A 15809-nucleotide genomic window follows, 5' to 3' on the forward strand; every position below is an offset into this window, starting at 1 on the left:
TGTGTTTTTAACATGTCCCTGTAATATTTTCTCATCATGGAGGACATTTATAAAGGAATTTAGGTTTAGTTTCTGAGTATTTCTTTTATTCAAATCTTGATGAATTAAGAATAGATAAAAAAAAAAATCCAGTAAAAAAAAAAAGCTCTCAGTTGTGACGTAGAAACAGCGATGGGCGGGCCAAAGTCTTACTGCTCTGCTTTACTCTGATGCATCCGCCTGCAGACAAATCGATCCAATAAGGTCTTTATCTGAGCTGGAATCTGGATCTAAACTGTACGGCTGGATAGCTCTGATACTGCTTGCCTTTTTGGTTCAGAGAAAATGCAAATGTGCATGAACATTTGTTCCTATTTTGTACGGGTCACATGCATAGTTTGGCCATTTTTCACCCGCCGACAGCCCAAATCCTCCTGTAAGGAGAGTTGGGACAAATTTACTGCAGGAGATTCTGTATCTTCTGTTTTTTTGAGAGTGTTAAACTTTTGTACCAAGTCAGTGTACTCAGTTATATTTCAGAGCTACTTCACTTGTTTGTCCCTGAAAAGTTTGCAGGAGAAATTGTCCTAAACTCTTATAGAATAATGCGTTTTTCCTTTTGAATTAAACCTCAGACAGACAGAGAAACTGCGGTTTCCTCATTACTGTCTTCCTGTTTATGGTAACAAAGCAGAGGAAAAAACACACACCAAAGTGTTGCAGAGTGCGCTTGCTGAGCGCACACATCTGTGTGCACACATCTATAGTGGGAAAGCAGCTCCAGTGAGTTTTGGCAGATGTGCAAGTGGACTAAATAGTTTGGATGTCACAAGGTCGTTCATCTTCACTTCCTCCTCCTCCTCCTCTCCCTCCTGCATGAGTCCAGACCCCACGTCAAATCGTTCACAGGAATGTGCTGCGTGCAACAGAAAGGCCTCGTGTTTTTCTTTGCAGCGCTGCCGTTTCCTGGAGTTGACCAACTATTAAATGTTCTAAACAAAACAAGCTAAAACAGGAAGGGGGCTGTTGGTTTTGCTGTTTGACTCGCTGAAGTCTGCTTCCTTTTTTTATATTGTTTGGTTTGAAGAATAAGGAAAATTATATTTAAAAAAAAAAGCACAGTGCCAAAAACAGCAAAGTGGGTGGAACGTACTGATGACTCATTATTTAGTAGCTGGTAGGTTCACTGGTAATAGCTGACATGCTAAACAGGAACAGTTTTCTGTCAAACACAAGCCATACTCCAGACCTTTGGTGTTTTCATCCAAATGAACTTTGATTTCTTATTAGGATGATCCACTTTGTGAAATTTAAGAAGAAGAAAACTGGTGATCTGATTTGATTGGCGTTTATTTGTGTTTTTCTTTCCATATTTCTATAGGAAAAGTCAGCAGTTGAAAGACAGAGAGCCATTTCAGAGGGTTTAACAGTATTATGGAGTAAACATTTGATTAATGTGTTCTCTCATGTCGACTGAATAGTAACTATGACAGCTAAAAATGTCTTGTTATTCATCATTTCTCCAATCGATTGATTGACTTTGTGTCAACACGTGCTATGCAGTGTGGAGATATGACTTTTCTTAGACCACCAATGACCGTACGCTCCCCTTAAAGCGCATTTATACCCAGACTTAGCAAAAAAGTGTCTTTTTATGCCTTGAACCTTGAACTGTATGTGCACATTTCTGTCTGATCTTGTTTGGGGTTTTCACTGAAACCAATTAATATAAAGAACATTTAGAGGAAAATTGCATTTCTGAGTGATTCTTTACTTAAATCGTAAAATAGAAGACAAGATGCCATTTGAAAAAGAACATATTTGTGATGTAAGGAAATGCGCTGGGTGGGCCACAACGTCCCTGCAACAGGTGGGATTGCTGAGAGACTGCTGGCTCTGAGCAATCCCACCCACAACCCAGAAACAAACTTCTAATGAACTCCAACCGCTCTGCAGAAACTACGTCCTAGAAAGGGAGAGCTTTTTGATCTGAGCTAAAAAGGCCTAATCATAGTTGAAAGACCACTTGGAGCGTATTTTCAAAAAGACTTTATCGGAGTGAGACTTTGTGTGACGACCTGAAACCAGACAGTTGGAACCGTATTCAATGGTGAGGAATGGTGAGTCCTTAATTGAGGAGATGCTGGAAAGGCATCAAAACCTCCAGATTGAATTCAGGAGGTTTAAAACCTACAGAGAAGCTGAGCAGAAACCCCTGAGTGTTTTTGTTTTTCTGGTTCATGTGTTGTGGTTGAGGATGTAAAGACTAGAGTTGAATCTGTGTCGGAGTGCTGGCAGCAGCATGTGGCTACGCCCCCTTTAGTGGAATAAAAGCATGGTTATTTCTGCATTTGTAGAGGCGCCGCTCTCCCTAAAGAACCCAAACTTTATTTAATACAAGCTGTTTTTTTTTTAAATAAAAAGCTTTACATTATCAGAACAAATTAAAAACAAAAAACCTTTTTTGCTTGTGTCAAGTAAAACAAAACATAATCTGCCAAACCTGGTGGCATAGAATAGAACCCAGCAAACTAAATAAACCCACAGAGAAACAAAATGCAGATGATCTGACTAGCAAGAACTGAAAAAACCCAGACACTTAAATCCACTGAGGACAATTAGCTGAAATGAAGACAGCTGTGGCTCATCAGCCTGAACCTGCTGTGAAAACAGAACATGACAAGACCAGAGAAGAAGTCACGAAGTCCAAACCAAAGTGCACAATCCTCGCAAACAGAACTATTGAATTTGTCTGTAGGTGACATTTCTTAAATCAAGTTGTGATGTTCTGCTCTTTTAAGACTAATTAAATCTTAAAATTGGCGATAAACTTTTTTTTAGCAGATTTTGCTAAAAAAAGTTTTATTTCTTTAACGTAGTAATATTTATACACCCCCCCCCCAAATATGTCCTATTTTAGGTGCACTGTAACTATTTTAAGACCACAAACGCTTTAAAGTACAACCAGAATTGCACATTTTAACACCCATTTGTCTCAAAAATGAAATGAATGTTTTCTTCTAAACTTCTGTCCTGCTGCTAAATTTGTTTTTACTGTTTGGAGTCAAATCATTTAAAGTCTGTTTCTTGAACAGTGCCGCTCGCCAGTCACGAACAAAACTTCTGCTTGAAAAGTTTATGTAAAAAGTAAAGAAAGGTGGAGATGACGCTTCAAATAATACATTTGTTAAAATCAAATGATTAACCAGCAAATTCAAGATTTACTGTCGTAAAAAAGTCTTGACCTTTTACTGAAAAGTTACTAGGAAGTTAGTTTGTGTAAATATCAAGGGTAACACGATTTTTAAACTGGAAATGGTCACGATAAATCCATTTTTAGAATTATTCTATAATTTATTATTCTATAATTGATAATATAATTGATAATAATAATAATATAATTATTATTATTCTATAATTGATCAAATTGTAGAGGTAGATTTAACTACTGCGTTTGCAAACGTACTGAATGTTGTTTTCAGTGGTTTTAAGTCTTTCAAAGCTGAAGTAAACGTTTGTTTCAAAGACGACCAGAACTTCTTTTCTAGGTGTTCATCATCACTTTTTAATTCACACCCAGCAGCCAATCAGAATCCAGTATTCACCCCGACCTTAGTATAATACAAACCTCAAAAATCAAGCATCCTCATCCAGTCAGTGATACCCGCCTTTTCTGTTTTCTTTTTGTCTCGTTTTTAACATTTCACATTGATTTTTGAGGGTTTTTTCTCAGTTTTTTCCCCCATTTTCATTGCTAAAATGCAGTATTTGTTTTTCCTTTATTAAATTGTCATTGTGATCTTTAATGTGCTTTTGCGTTGATATGATTTGCACTTGAGGGCCACCGTAAGTCTGCGAGTCTTCCATAGAAACCACTGGAACCATTCCCTCCATCCTAATTCCTCCTGTGTTTGGTGGTTTCCCCTCCTGGAGCTGATTTCTGCTCCGTCTTCGTCTTCGCAGGGGGATCGAGGAGATGATGGAAGTCCCGGAGCCAAAGGCTATCCTGGCAGGCAGGTGCAGTAAATCAGTAAATCCAGTGTTGCTGTGCTGATTAAGCTGGAACACAGACAGACTACCAATGTAAAAAAATAAAAAAGAGAGAAAAACTGTTATTTTGCTTATTTCAGAATAAAAATGAGATAGAAAATAAACAATCTGCCTTTAGAAAAAATAAAATTTTTGTGGGTAAGTAGAAGATAAAGCTGCACCAAACTAGCATCTAGTTTGTGAATATAAGTTAAAGTTTGCAGCAGATCGATGTTAGAACTGAGGTCACAGCAGAAGCAGAGGATCACCTGTAGTGGAATGAGACGACAGATGCTTCTCATCTAGTGGGGAAATGAAAGGTCAAAAAAAAAATATAAACAGTTCTGCGCAGCACCTTGAAGAAAGGAAAGGTAATAAAAGTCTGACTTATGTTTCCCCACAGGGGGAAAATAAGCTTCCGCCCCATCGCTCACATTCAATCTGGTTTTGTTACATTTAGAAAAAAATGGCTAAAGTCTGTTCTCCGATCACTTTCAGCTGCGATCCAGAAGCTTCCTTTGCTTCAATCTTTGAGTGTTTAGGACGCTCCAGAGTCCAGACCTGGAACCCTGTCTTTCCTCTGTGGGGTTCTGTGGACGCCGCGTGACGGTTAGGTTGTAGTCGCCCTACCGCTAGCGGTTCATGTTGGGATGCTAAACCTCAGCTGTGGATAAAATCCCAGCTCAAAGACGTGGTTGTTGATACAGCGTGTAATTACTGCAATTCCCATCCTATACCTGCTCCCGTCAGCTGATTCTTTCGGGTTCCTCTCGGCTGTCAGAGCATGAACGATATCACTTTATGTCGTCTTTCATGTTAGGGGTTACCTGGACCTGTAGGAAGAATGGGGCCACAAGGACTCAGGGTGAGCAGATCCTTTATTCCTTTTGCAGTAAAATGAGATGATGTTTTATACAATGTACATGCATCCCTTGTGCTATCTGGTGGGGTCTAGATGACCCCACTCCCAACGTTAACGTGCCTCCAAGGAACATTAACCCTTGTGCTATCTTAGATGACACCCCCCCCCCCCCCCCCCTCCATTGAGGTGTTCTCCCTACCATGACAAAGGTGGATAAAGGTGGAAAGATTTCATGTAATCCATGGACACCAGTGAAGATCACAAATCATTGAAGAAAAAAGGTTCAGAGCACTGTCTAGTGGGTCTGGATGACCCAACTCCCAATGTTAAAGTGCCTAGGATAGCACAGGGGTTACCGTTGGGAGTGGGGTCATCTAGACCCACTAGACAGTGCGCTGAACCTTTTTTCTTCAATGATTTGTGATCTTCACTGGTGTCCATGGATTACATGAAATCTTTCCACCTTTATCCACCTTTATCATGGTAGGGAGAACACCTCAATGTAAAGGTGGGGTCATCTGGACCCCGCAAGATAGCACAAGGGGTATATTCTTTAAATGTATGTAAGTTTTTCTCTATTTTGTGTTCTTGTTGTGCTCCCTCCCTAAAGAAACACAGCTATACTTTCTCCTCCGTAAAGAAGTGCGAAAAACTTGCCCGTCTAACGACTGTGGGCGCTCCAAAAAGCCTTAGCCATAAATGCCACTCGGCTGCCCCCGGTAACTCATGGATCACAGTGACGGGTGGCTTTTGAGGTCAAATGTCGGTGACTATAATTCTACAGAGCTGCACTTGGAAGCGCTTTCCGGTGGACAGGACGGATCTTCAGAGATCCCTGGTGCGAGGGTATGTGCCCTTGGACTACATCGTGGAAGCCAGCACCATGCAGTCCATGGGCATATACACTTGCTTCAAGGCGTGGTTCTCCAACTGCACTGTCACTGAAAAGCTGGCAGGACTACAGGACCAGGAAGCTGAGAATTCCCTGTGACTGAGCAGTCCCAGAAGGTGTCCGTCACATTTCCTTCTCATCATTTATTCATGGCTCCAGGGTCACATTGGCGTTGCTGGCCTTTCTGGTTTTCCTGGTCCCGATGGGGAGAGAGTAAGTATAAGGTTATGTAACATAATAGCTACATTTAGAATTTTATTTTCTTGTTGCTATGGAGACAGGTGTGGCAGATGCTATTCTGAGTTTAACCTCTTGAGACCTGGCGTCTACACACGAGGACATCACGTTGTGGGTTTCAGTGTAGTTCATTCTGATTACCTGGAGCCCTGTCACCATTCATTCATTCATTCATTCATTCATTCATTCATTCATTCATCTATCTTTTGTTTGTCCCTTTCGGGGTCACGGGGCTGCTGGAGCCTATCCCGGCCACTTATGGGCGAAGGCAGGGGACACCCTGGACGGGTCGCCAGTCTGTCCCAGGGTCAACTCTGTCACTACGTAATATATAAAAAAAAAAAAAAAACGATGTCAAACAAAAGCTCGGATCTCAAGAGGTTAATACAGCAAAATGCTAAATTTTCTTTTCTGGAGCAAAAAGAAAACAAATTCCACCATTTTTGGAGCTTTGATGCCAAAGTAAAACATAAACAGAATCAACTGGACTTCAAGTATTTGTACTTAAGTATTAAAAGTATTCAAGTAATTTTTTTCAAAGTAATTAATATTTTATTAATTATTTTACGTTTTCCTTCACTCCGATCAACTTTGCAATTAATTTGTTCCTTTATCATTTACATTATGGAATGCGGATTTGACTTCTATTGCTTTTAGTTTTTTACTTTCTAAAGCACTCTGTATTACTTATGTATGAATGGTGCTTTATAAATTAGGTTTGATGTGATACTAAAAGACATTTACAAATATATATATATATATATTTATGAAGTAAAAAACTCTAATTTGACCCCTCTAGTGTTTTTTTTTTGTTGTAAAATGTTAGATATTTAAAAATCATTTTTTTGTTAGCACATTAAAATCAGCTGTTGGAGATTCTCACTGGTGTCTGCGTCTGTCCGTTCTTCTCTCTGCTCTCTCACCAGGGAATACCTGGCGTTCGTGGGAAGAAGGGCGAGATGGGTAGGCCGGTAAAGTTTTTCCTTAAACATACTTCTCTGACATCAACAGCCTGCGATCTGTGGGACCAAACCGATCCATGATGTTCGTTCCGACTGACTCCACAGTTCAGGGGAAAACTTTACGTCTATTAAAGGAAATGTTGACGTGGTCTAGTTGCTCTCTTTTAGGCATATCGTCCTTAAAAATAGAAAGCTAATCTTGTAGACTAAATGTCCTTTAATTTGATCATTTCTGATTCAGCTCACTGCAAAAACAGACACCTTAAATATAAAAGATTTATACAGATTTTATTTAAATAAGCCAGGAAATCTGCTAATAGGGAAGAAAAGAAATGGTCTAACTATTAAAAAGAAACGTTTCATTAAATTGTGATTATTTTGCCATTGCAATACTTTCTAGATAAGATTATTCTATTGGGCAGACAAATGATGAGACTGTGTTTTCCTCTGTTGGAATGTGATGGAAAGAGATTTATTAGAACTAAAGAGTGATTCGAAAACACAGCTTGTTCTCGCCATCCTTGCAGAAAAGCCAACGTTTTCCGCTCTATTAGAGGCTTCCTTCTGCAGAACCTACTGCTATTTTACTACTTTTATTTAACCCTGTAAAGAATAAGTCTGTCATGCAGACAATCCTTCATCCGACATCTCCTGAAGCCTTTTATGAAGCCTTCTGTTGGCTGTTAGCAGGCAGGAAACGATGGAAATCTCTGCTGCTTCTCCATCGATCATTTTCCTCTCCGCGGCGGCGGCTTCTTCAGGCAGGCGCTCAGCCGTGATATGTGGCAGGTCGCGTGTTGACCTTGGCACACGTTGGGCGCGTGGCTTTGTGGTTGTTTCAGGCCTCTTGTTCTAGTGCTGTAACAGAATTACAAGCAGCCAAAAAAAAGAGGACGAGTCAGCACTTCCTGGGCCAAGCAGCTTTATTCAGCCTCTGAGGTAGGTCCTGGGGTTCGGTGCGCCGGCTGCTGGCTGTTTCATGGAGACGTGTTGATCAGAGACTGTCAGCCGCGGAATTTACTGCCAGACCCCCTAGAAATGAATAAGCATGGAGTGAATTTGATGGGATTTCCTCGGCTGAAATCCACAAACGTTTGTGCTAACTAAGCAGCTAATCCTCTGCTTGCTGTTATAAAATGTGTTGTGTCTGAATGTGTGCAGCATTCTGAGTGTCAACCTCACTCAGTCTATGACCCATCCAGTTGTTTTTTTTTTTTGTCTTCAGGGGTTTGCTGGGATTGTTGGGAAGAGGGGACCTCCAGGCCCCGATGGGAACCCAGTAGGTGACTGAGAATGTATCTCTGCATTTTAAATAATGTCACAAAAATAAACGGACTTTATGTTTTGGTTGATTTCATGCAATCAAAAAGAAGAAGACAAAAGAAAATAAATATCTATACATGGATATATTAAAAAATTAGGTTAATTAGTCATGATTTGATTGATTTGTTGATTGGTAATTATAACTAGAACTAAGTGGGCGGGATTATATAATTAACTGCATTAATCACACTTTTTTGATAAATCAAACTCTAACAATCAGTATTTTTTATTGGATTCAATGTTTCATATGTGTGAGTGCTGGATTTAGACGTGCAGATATGTCTATAGTTAAGAAAATATCATTATTTTCCTTTATTTTTTAACCAATTTATGAATTAATGAATCAAATAGATTTGCTATGCTTATATATTTTGTTGTCTTTTGAAATTGCTTGAAATCAATCCAAGTGCAATTATGAAGCTTCTACATATAGTCAGGTGAGAAACAAGACTTATTTACCATTTAAATATTAACAATGCATCTGTGTGTAAAAAGGAAAAATGTTTGCTGAGGATTTCTGTTGTCATGGAAACTGCAAAGCAGAAACAATTGCATTAAATCTCATCCTGACGTTGACTCAGAATCTTTTCTGCCAAAGTCATTCAGATAAGTCCTACAAGAATTGATTTACATATTCAATCAATTTCATAGAATTACAATTCTGTCTAAAATAATGTAAAAAATTGTCACATGTTTGTTTGAGATGGCAGTTTTACTTGTTTTTGCACGTTTTGCACTGAACTCACGTGTCAATGATAAATGTTAAAACATGACGCAGGCAATTAGGCATCAAGGCTTTGCATTTTGGATTTCTTTGAAAATGGTCATGAATTGATTGAAGGAATTTGCACAGAAGTTACTGTGGGAGAATGCGCGCCTGAACAAAATCTTTAGACCAGTGAAGAAATGGCATGGACTTACATTTACATTAGATATACATTACATGCATGGCTGGATTTTAATGAGGTTCTGAGCAGAAATTTATAATGTACAAAGAAGAAAAGAGAACAAGACGCCAAACAATTTCGTTAAAAATAACAATTTAACTGAAATGGGCTGTTCATCAGCTAATTAAAAGCGTTGGAGCATACTACACACAAATAAAAACAAAAAAAAAAAAACAGAAATGAAAGGGTCCAAACAAAACACTCCGTATAATGAGCAGCTCCTCCTCCTTTCTCGTTGATCCACTCTGAAACTTTCTTTGGTTTGCCTGATTCAAGTGTTTCCTCAAAGGCTTTTGGGAAGGTGGTATCAAGGGGTGAAGAAGGCTTCTTGAAGGACATCCACCACCATCCATCCACCAGAGAAGAGAACTTTCTTCCACTCTTGAGTGTCTTTGTTTTGTGGCGTTGATGGAGGCGTGGCCTTTGAAGGCTCTTTTTGTTTTTGAAGCCCTTCTCTAATTGTTTCTGGGAAACAGTCAGCACCAGTGGTGGTCTTGATTTGGGTCGAGGACCGTCCATTTGGATCCTCAGTGCCGGGGACATTTTTTTGGGGGTCTGCCACGTTTTGTTCCGTAAGCCTCAGATTCAAAACTACCGTTTTACTTCATTCAACCTCAGCAGCGATGGTGCGTTGTGAGAAGCTTTGCTAATCCAGCTCAACATTTTAGCCACGTTCTTAAAAAATTGCAGCTTTTTTAAATATCAAGAGAGCCTAAGAAGATAGAAAATACCACTGAAGGCAGGTTTTGGTGCAAAGTCTGTGGTCTGAAACATTTGATCAGCTGATGAGGAGCCCATGCATTTAAACGGTTATTTTCAATAAGTTGGCGACTAAAACTGTTTACTTTCTTGATTCTCTTTCTTCATTTTGCATTTTGAAGCTGAATTGTTGTTAAGGTCCATTTATGGTAAATGCAAATTTGCTTAAGTGGCTTTATGATTTTAATCAGTAATGTATACTTTTTGTTTTCAAAGCAGAGGTTGAATTTGGTAAGCTTTTATCTGTTTTTGATGAGTAAATAAAGCTGAATCTTCACACTCTGTGAGACATAAAGACCCACATCATCATGTTTTTAATCAAAACTTCGTCATAAGTGGTTTTATTTTGTTAAAAATGCTGCGAAACACAGAGTGAGGCTGCATTGGAGGAGCGCTTTAGCCAAAACAAACAGTCACCCAGCATCAGCTCTCCTCATGGCTCCTCTTTCTTTGGTTTCTCATTACTGATGAGGGGAACCATCTGACCTGTGACAGCCTTATCCAGGCTTCACCCCCCCCCCCCCCACCCCTCCAAAGAAGAAATGAGGTTCCAGCTCATTTTCTTTCACTCATAGGCAGATAAAGGAGGTGACAGGAACGTCCCTCTCTGCTGGGCAGTTTCCACTCCACCTCCTCTGTTGGACTGCTTGGAGTGATGATGGCTGCTGATGGAAGGGGTGTTGGGGGGTGATGGGGTAAATGGTTTGGAGACAAGTAGGGCCACTCGCTTGACGTTAGACAAAAAACCCTTACTAAGGTTTTCAGAGAAATATACAGTTTATCTGCAGAATAAATGCAGAAAGTTTTTTTTTTTGTCAGCTGTATAAATATTTGAACTCATGCTGGCTTCTTTCTCCAAGGGTGAGCTGGGAGCTCCAGGCCCGTGTGGAGTCAACGGTTTTTCTGTGAGTTTGGTTCTTTGCCAGTTTCCATAAATCAAACTTTGTGCTTGATTCCCTTTTTCTTTTCTTATGGAAAAAAGTTCAAACTACACTTTCTAAACTGTTTTACTTTTGCAAAAACAGGCACCTTTGCCATTTTCTTCAGTCTGTTTGCACTTTGACTGAACGTGACACGACTGCTTCATTTGATTCTGTCCATATTTTGAAATCAAAATGTACATTTCTGTGAAAATGTGTCTCTGGTGGGGCTCCTGCAGGGAAACGTGGGTCCTGTGGGGACTGTGGGTCTACCAGGACCGCCGGGACTACAGGTAAACTTGTTGGTCTGGATTGGATGTTAATTTCACAAAGTTTCATTCATCAAACAGACGTTTAGGAGACTTCTTTGAAATGTTCCCACCACTGACTGATAAAGCGTGTTCTATAAAGGAAGCCATTCGGCTTATTTTTTGACATTTCAAGCCTGTTTAATACAATCTTTGATTGACCCAATCCTCCAGTATATGATGTCACCTAAATCCAACCAATCATTGACTGTATTCGAGAACTGGACTTAGTCAGAGTGACGTCATTTATAGGAAATGGTTCACTTCTGTCTCCAACCAAATGAAGTTAATTCAGTTGCCATTTTTTTGCCATATGGATGCTGCCATGCTGGAAGCAGACTTAGTCAGTTATTGGTCCAAATTGGTCAGTAGTTCTATGGCAACCAATCAGGAGTGATCTTGTTGGGAGGCCACACCCCTAACACTTGAAAGTGGGTTACACAAAATCTGTCAATCAAGCGTTTTGAATTTTGGACGTGGGGGAAAGCAGGCTCCACCTACTTTTATTGAGGCATCTGATTGGTCAGTTTATAACTTGAACAACAGAATTAAAAAAAAAAGAATAAAAACATGTTAAAAAAAGGTATAAGGTCAAGAATGGTTATTCTGACCAATAGAATGACTGAGTAACAGCTGTTTATGTCTGTATAGAAGTCAATGGGATTTTGGTTTCTTGGAGCCAGCGGGTACTTCCTGTTTGGAACGACAGGGGGGAGGAGTCACGTAATCCAATTCTCATATACAGTCAATGGTTAAAATGAATAAAGAGGCGGGACTAACAATCCTGTTTAGGTTCTATGGAGGGGTCATGTTTGAACCCAATCTGATTATTTATTTACATAGAAAGTTACTGATAAAAAATTCTCTTTTTTGTGCTTGTCGTACATTTTTCTTTGTTTGTAATTTTTTGTATAGTTGAAAATCTGTCAAGAATCCAGTGAGACTCTGTGAACATGTAACATATTTTGTTTGGTTGCAGCAGATTCTGATTTTTTTTTTTTTTTTTGTTTTAAACTAAATTTAACTGATGAAATTTGTTGAAAACGTTTTCACTCGGATTTGTGTCCCATCAATAACAGTTTGGGTGTAAAGCCTAAATAATATATAATTCTGTGGTTTTGGAAATAGCTTTGTTGCAAAAAAAAACACAAACATCGTACATTACAGACCAAAAGTCTGGACACCTCTTCTGATTCAAATGAGTGGGAAGGTGAGTCCAAACTTTTGGTCTGTACTGTATTTTTGACATCTTATTTAATTCGTCTTTCAGGGAATGCTGGGAAACCCAGGGGAAGCAGGACTGAGGGGTGATCAGGTGATCTCTAGATAACTTTTTTTATATCTAAACTTTTATATAAAACAAATCCTGGTTTATTCTTCATTTGTAGTATTGGAACTCTCTGCATCACGCTAACCAACAGTTTTTCAAGCCTTCAGATTGAAACTTCTGTCTTTTTCTTTTTAGGGAGATGTTGGCTCACCAGGAGAGCAGGGGGAATGTGGTTTCCAAGGCGATAAGGTAGCTGTATATCGGGCCCAAATGTAATCAAATTGATAGTTGATAATACTTACAATTGTGTGTAACCCTAAACACATCTGTGCAATGGCCTTCTGTTGAATCCATGTGATAATTTTTTCCTGTTTTAGGCAGCAAAGGAGGCTTTTCTTTCCTGATGATGCATGAATTCAAAGCTAAAAGCTTCAAAAGCTCTTTAACGCTGCCGGTGCCACTTTTGATTTGAGGAATTTTGTCCGTTGGTAAAAATGCAGTTTGCTATTTTTGGATGTTTCAGGGCATCAGCGGCTCACCTGGGTTACCTGGTCCACCTGGAAAACCTGGACTGCAGGTATTTTTTGATTTCATTCAAGCGTCAGAACTATCAGAGAAGAAAACACCAGTTTGCTGCGATGCATTCATGTGAAATGACTAAATGAGAATAGATTTGTGGATAGAAATGGGTCTAATTATAGATGAGCGTCATGAAATGACCTGAACTGGTTGGCCTAATGTTTAATACGGGTTTAGGAATGACCTTTTGACACTTTCACACTAAAAAGTCCCAAAATTGTGTTTATTATGGGATCCTAATGTAAAGATATGAAGTTTAATGGAAAGCCCTCGACTTAAATTTAGCAAACTTTATATTACATTCAATTATGTATTATACAGATCATGAATGGAATATTTTTTGGTGGATTAGATGAATTTATCCATCGAATTGGATTTTCTTAGGGCGAACCCGGAGAAAAAGGTCCTGCCGGTGCTCCTGGTCTTCCTGGCACAGAAGTAAGAAATGTTTTTGTCTTTTTTGGTTGCTGTCAATCCATCTGACGTTCATGTCCTTTCTCAGGGGTTTCCAGGTGACATTGGTCCTCCAGGACACAACGGGCCTGCGGGACTGAAGGTTGGCGGAGAAGCTTTGGATCCTTTTTACTTAAAAAAAAAGAGGCAAATTCTCACTTTTAGTGCATTTTCTAAAGGGAGGGCGAGGAGTGAAGGGTTTTCCAGGTCCATCAGGAACACCTGGACTTCAGGTGAAGGTCACATTTTAAAAGCAAAGAAAAACAAAGAAACCAAATCTGTCTTTTGACCTGCGTGACCTGTTTTTCAGGGCGATGTGGGACCGCCTGGACCAGCCGGGCTTTTTGGAGCTGAGGTGAGAGCTGCTTTGAAACCGCCGGTTACACAGAGGAGCAGATGTGGTTCTGAACTGTCAGCAGAAGTTATGCTTTGGCTCAAAGACCTCTCTATTGTTGAAGCTGTTTTTAACAGAGCTTCTAGTGACACGGAGAGTCTGCCTGGTCAGCAAATGACTGGGTTTTCTGCCATAAACACGTCCAATCACAAACAGAGGCAACGGTAAACATCAAAACAAACTGCAGAGGAGTTTTTGTCAGGATGTGAAACTGTTTCTCACTCAAGTTTACGATGAGGACACAAGAAAAATACAAGTTAAGGTGCTATCCTCCTATAACCAGGTACATATGTTGTGTTTTTTCAGATTTAGTCACGTTTGCACATTGCCAGTGTGAAAACGGAACATTTTTAATCGTTTTATTGTGCAGTCTTCATGTGAGCGTTCCAAAATGAGTTTGGGACTAAACAATGGAGGACGCGTCTCCAACACAGCTCTGTTTGTGCAGAGGGTGACTTCCGTCCCAAAACCCACAGCAGGAACAACAGAAACCGTCCCAAAAAGATTTAGGCTGATGCTAAAATCAGCTCTTTGTTTTCGGATCCCTCTGTTGTTGAAGTTTGTTGGTTTGTTTCAGGTTCTGCTTTTGCATGAGATTTGGTGTGTGTGTGTGTGTGTGTGTGTGTGTAGCGTGTGTGTGTGTGTGTGGGGGGGGGGGGGGGGGCAGCAGCACACTTCTCTATCATTTTCTGCTTTCTGTTCAGGGCAGACCTGGAAAGCAAGGACTGGCTGGACTGACAGGCCCCGACGGACCTAAGGTGGGACATTCACCACTGACTGGCTGTCATCCTTAGCTGACGGACTGTACATTAGCTAAATAAAAACCGGAAGGCATGGATACGTTTGGGAAACTAACTTTGGCGTCTTTGCTGTAGGGGGAGACGGGGATAAGTGGCGAGGTCGGGAAGCTCGGCGACACGGTAAAGGCTCTTCCTCTTCACTGTCTGTGTGATTGTTGAAGAGGACTGGGCTAACGCTTGTCTCTGTCTCAGGGAATTCCCGGGTTTGTTGGGCCCGTTGGAGAGATGGGTTTCCCAGGAGAGAAGGTTGGTCAATTTATTAGTTTCAGTACAAAAGTTATTGATCACTTGTTGATCAACAGCTTGTAAAATGTGCAGAGTTAAATCTCAGGATCTGTTTTCAAAGCGTTCCCAGTGGTTTTGTAATTACGATTCTGCCATTTTTAACCAAAATCCCCCAAACTGTTGCTTTTTTAGGACATAGTTTCTGCAGAGCAGCAGGAGTTTGTTAGATATTCACCTCGAAGTTGGGCGGGACTTTTTACATTTCCCATCATCCCTTTGTTTACACTCTCTCCCACTAGCTTACTGCCCCTCACGCTAAAATGGGGAGCAATAATGGAGCTAACCAGCCGTACAGTTTAGATCCAGATTTCAGCTCAGACGAGGAAAACAAAGACCTTTATGGATCTGTTTGTCTGCCAGTGGAGGAATCGGAATGGAGCAGAGCAGGAAGGTGGTGGTCCGCCGGCTGTAGCACTTAGGTCACTGTTACAAGCTCTTTCGTCCTCCATCATGAGACAAAGACAGTCATGTAAAAACATAAAATCCTTGTTGCCCACCACTAATCATAAAATGCGCTTCCTTAGGGAGATCGAGGAAAAATGGGCATCCCAGGACCACCAGGTGAACCGGGGCAGATGGTAAGGAGTAAGTCTGGACCCCATCGAGCCCATCGAGACAACTGTTGTTGTGATTTTGTGATTTTTTACAAATAAAATTGAATTGAACTGAATCACAAGTTCCAGAGAGAAAAAAAGATGAAAATGACTTTTGTTCAGAAGTAAACCTTACATATGTTTAACAAATCTATTCCTGTACGTTTCAGAGCTGCTGTGGGTTTTTTGAATCAGAAATGGAAACGGTTTATCATGT

At 40.2% G+C, this 15809-nt stretch overlaps 1 protein-coding gene across 1 annotated transcript in view; it reads left to right on the top strand.

Annotated features, from left to right (window-relative positions):
• LOC101174836 (collagen alpha-1(XXVII) chain B) overlaps window positions 1-15809 on the top strand; it is a 75302-nt gene that overhangs the window by 27673 nt on the left and 31820 nt on the right. Inside the window, exons 9-26 of the mRNA XM_023958333.1 lie at window positions 3943-3996; window positions 4829-4873; window positions 5922-5975; window positions 6926-6970; window positions 8187-8240; window positions 10851-10895; window positions 11150-11203; window positions 12489-12533; window positions 12684-12737; window positions 13012-13065; window positions 13452-13505; window positions 13570-13623; window positions 13700-13753; window positions 13831-13875; window positions 14619-14672; window positions 14790-14834; window positions 14907-14960; window positions 15524-15577. Of these exons, the coding sequence (XP_023814101.1) occupies window positions 3943-3996; window positions 4829-4873; window positions 5922-5975; window positions 6926-6970; window positions 8187-8240; window positions 10851-10895; window positions 11150-11203; window positions 12489-12533; window positions 12684-12737; window positions 13012-13065; window positions 13452-13505; window positions 13570-13623; window positions 13700-13753; window positions 13831-13875; window positions 14619-14672; window positions 14790-14834; window positions 14907-14960; window positions 15524-15577 (918 nt within the window). The remainder of the gene's footprint in view (window positions 1-3942; window positions 3997-4828; window positions 4874-5921; window positions 5976-6925; window positions 6971-8186; window positions 8241-10850; window positions 10896-11149; window positions 11204-12488; window positions 12534-12683; window positions 12738-13011; window positions 13066-13451; window positions 13506-13569; window positions 13624-13699; window positions 13754-13830; window positions 13876-14618; window positions 14673-14789; window positions 14835-14906; window positions 14961-15523; window positions 15578-15809) is intronic.

The sequence above is a fragment of the Oryzias latipes genome, chromosome 9, assembly GCF_002234675.1.
Source record: "Oryzias latipes chromosome 9, ASM223467v1".
In the NCBI taxonomy this organism is placed as follows: domain Eukaryota; kingdom Metazoa; phylum Chordata; class Actinopteri; order Beloniformes; family Adrianichthyidae; genus Oryzias; species Oryzias latipes.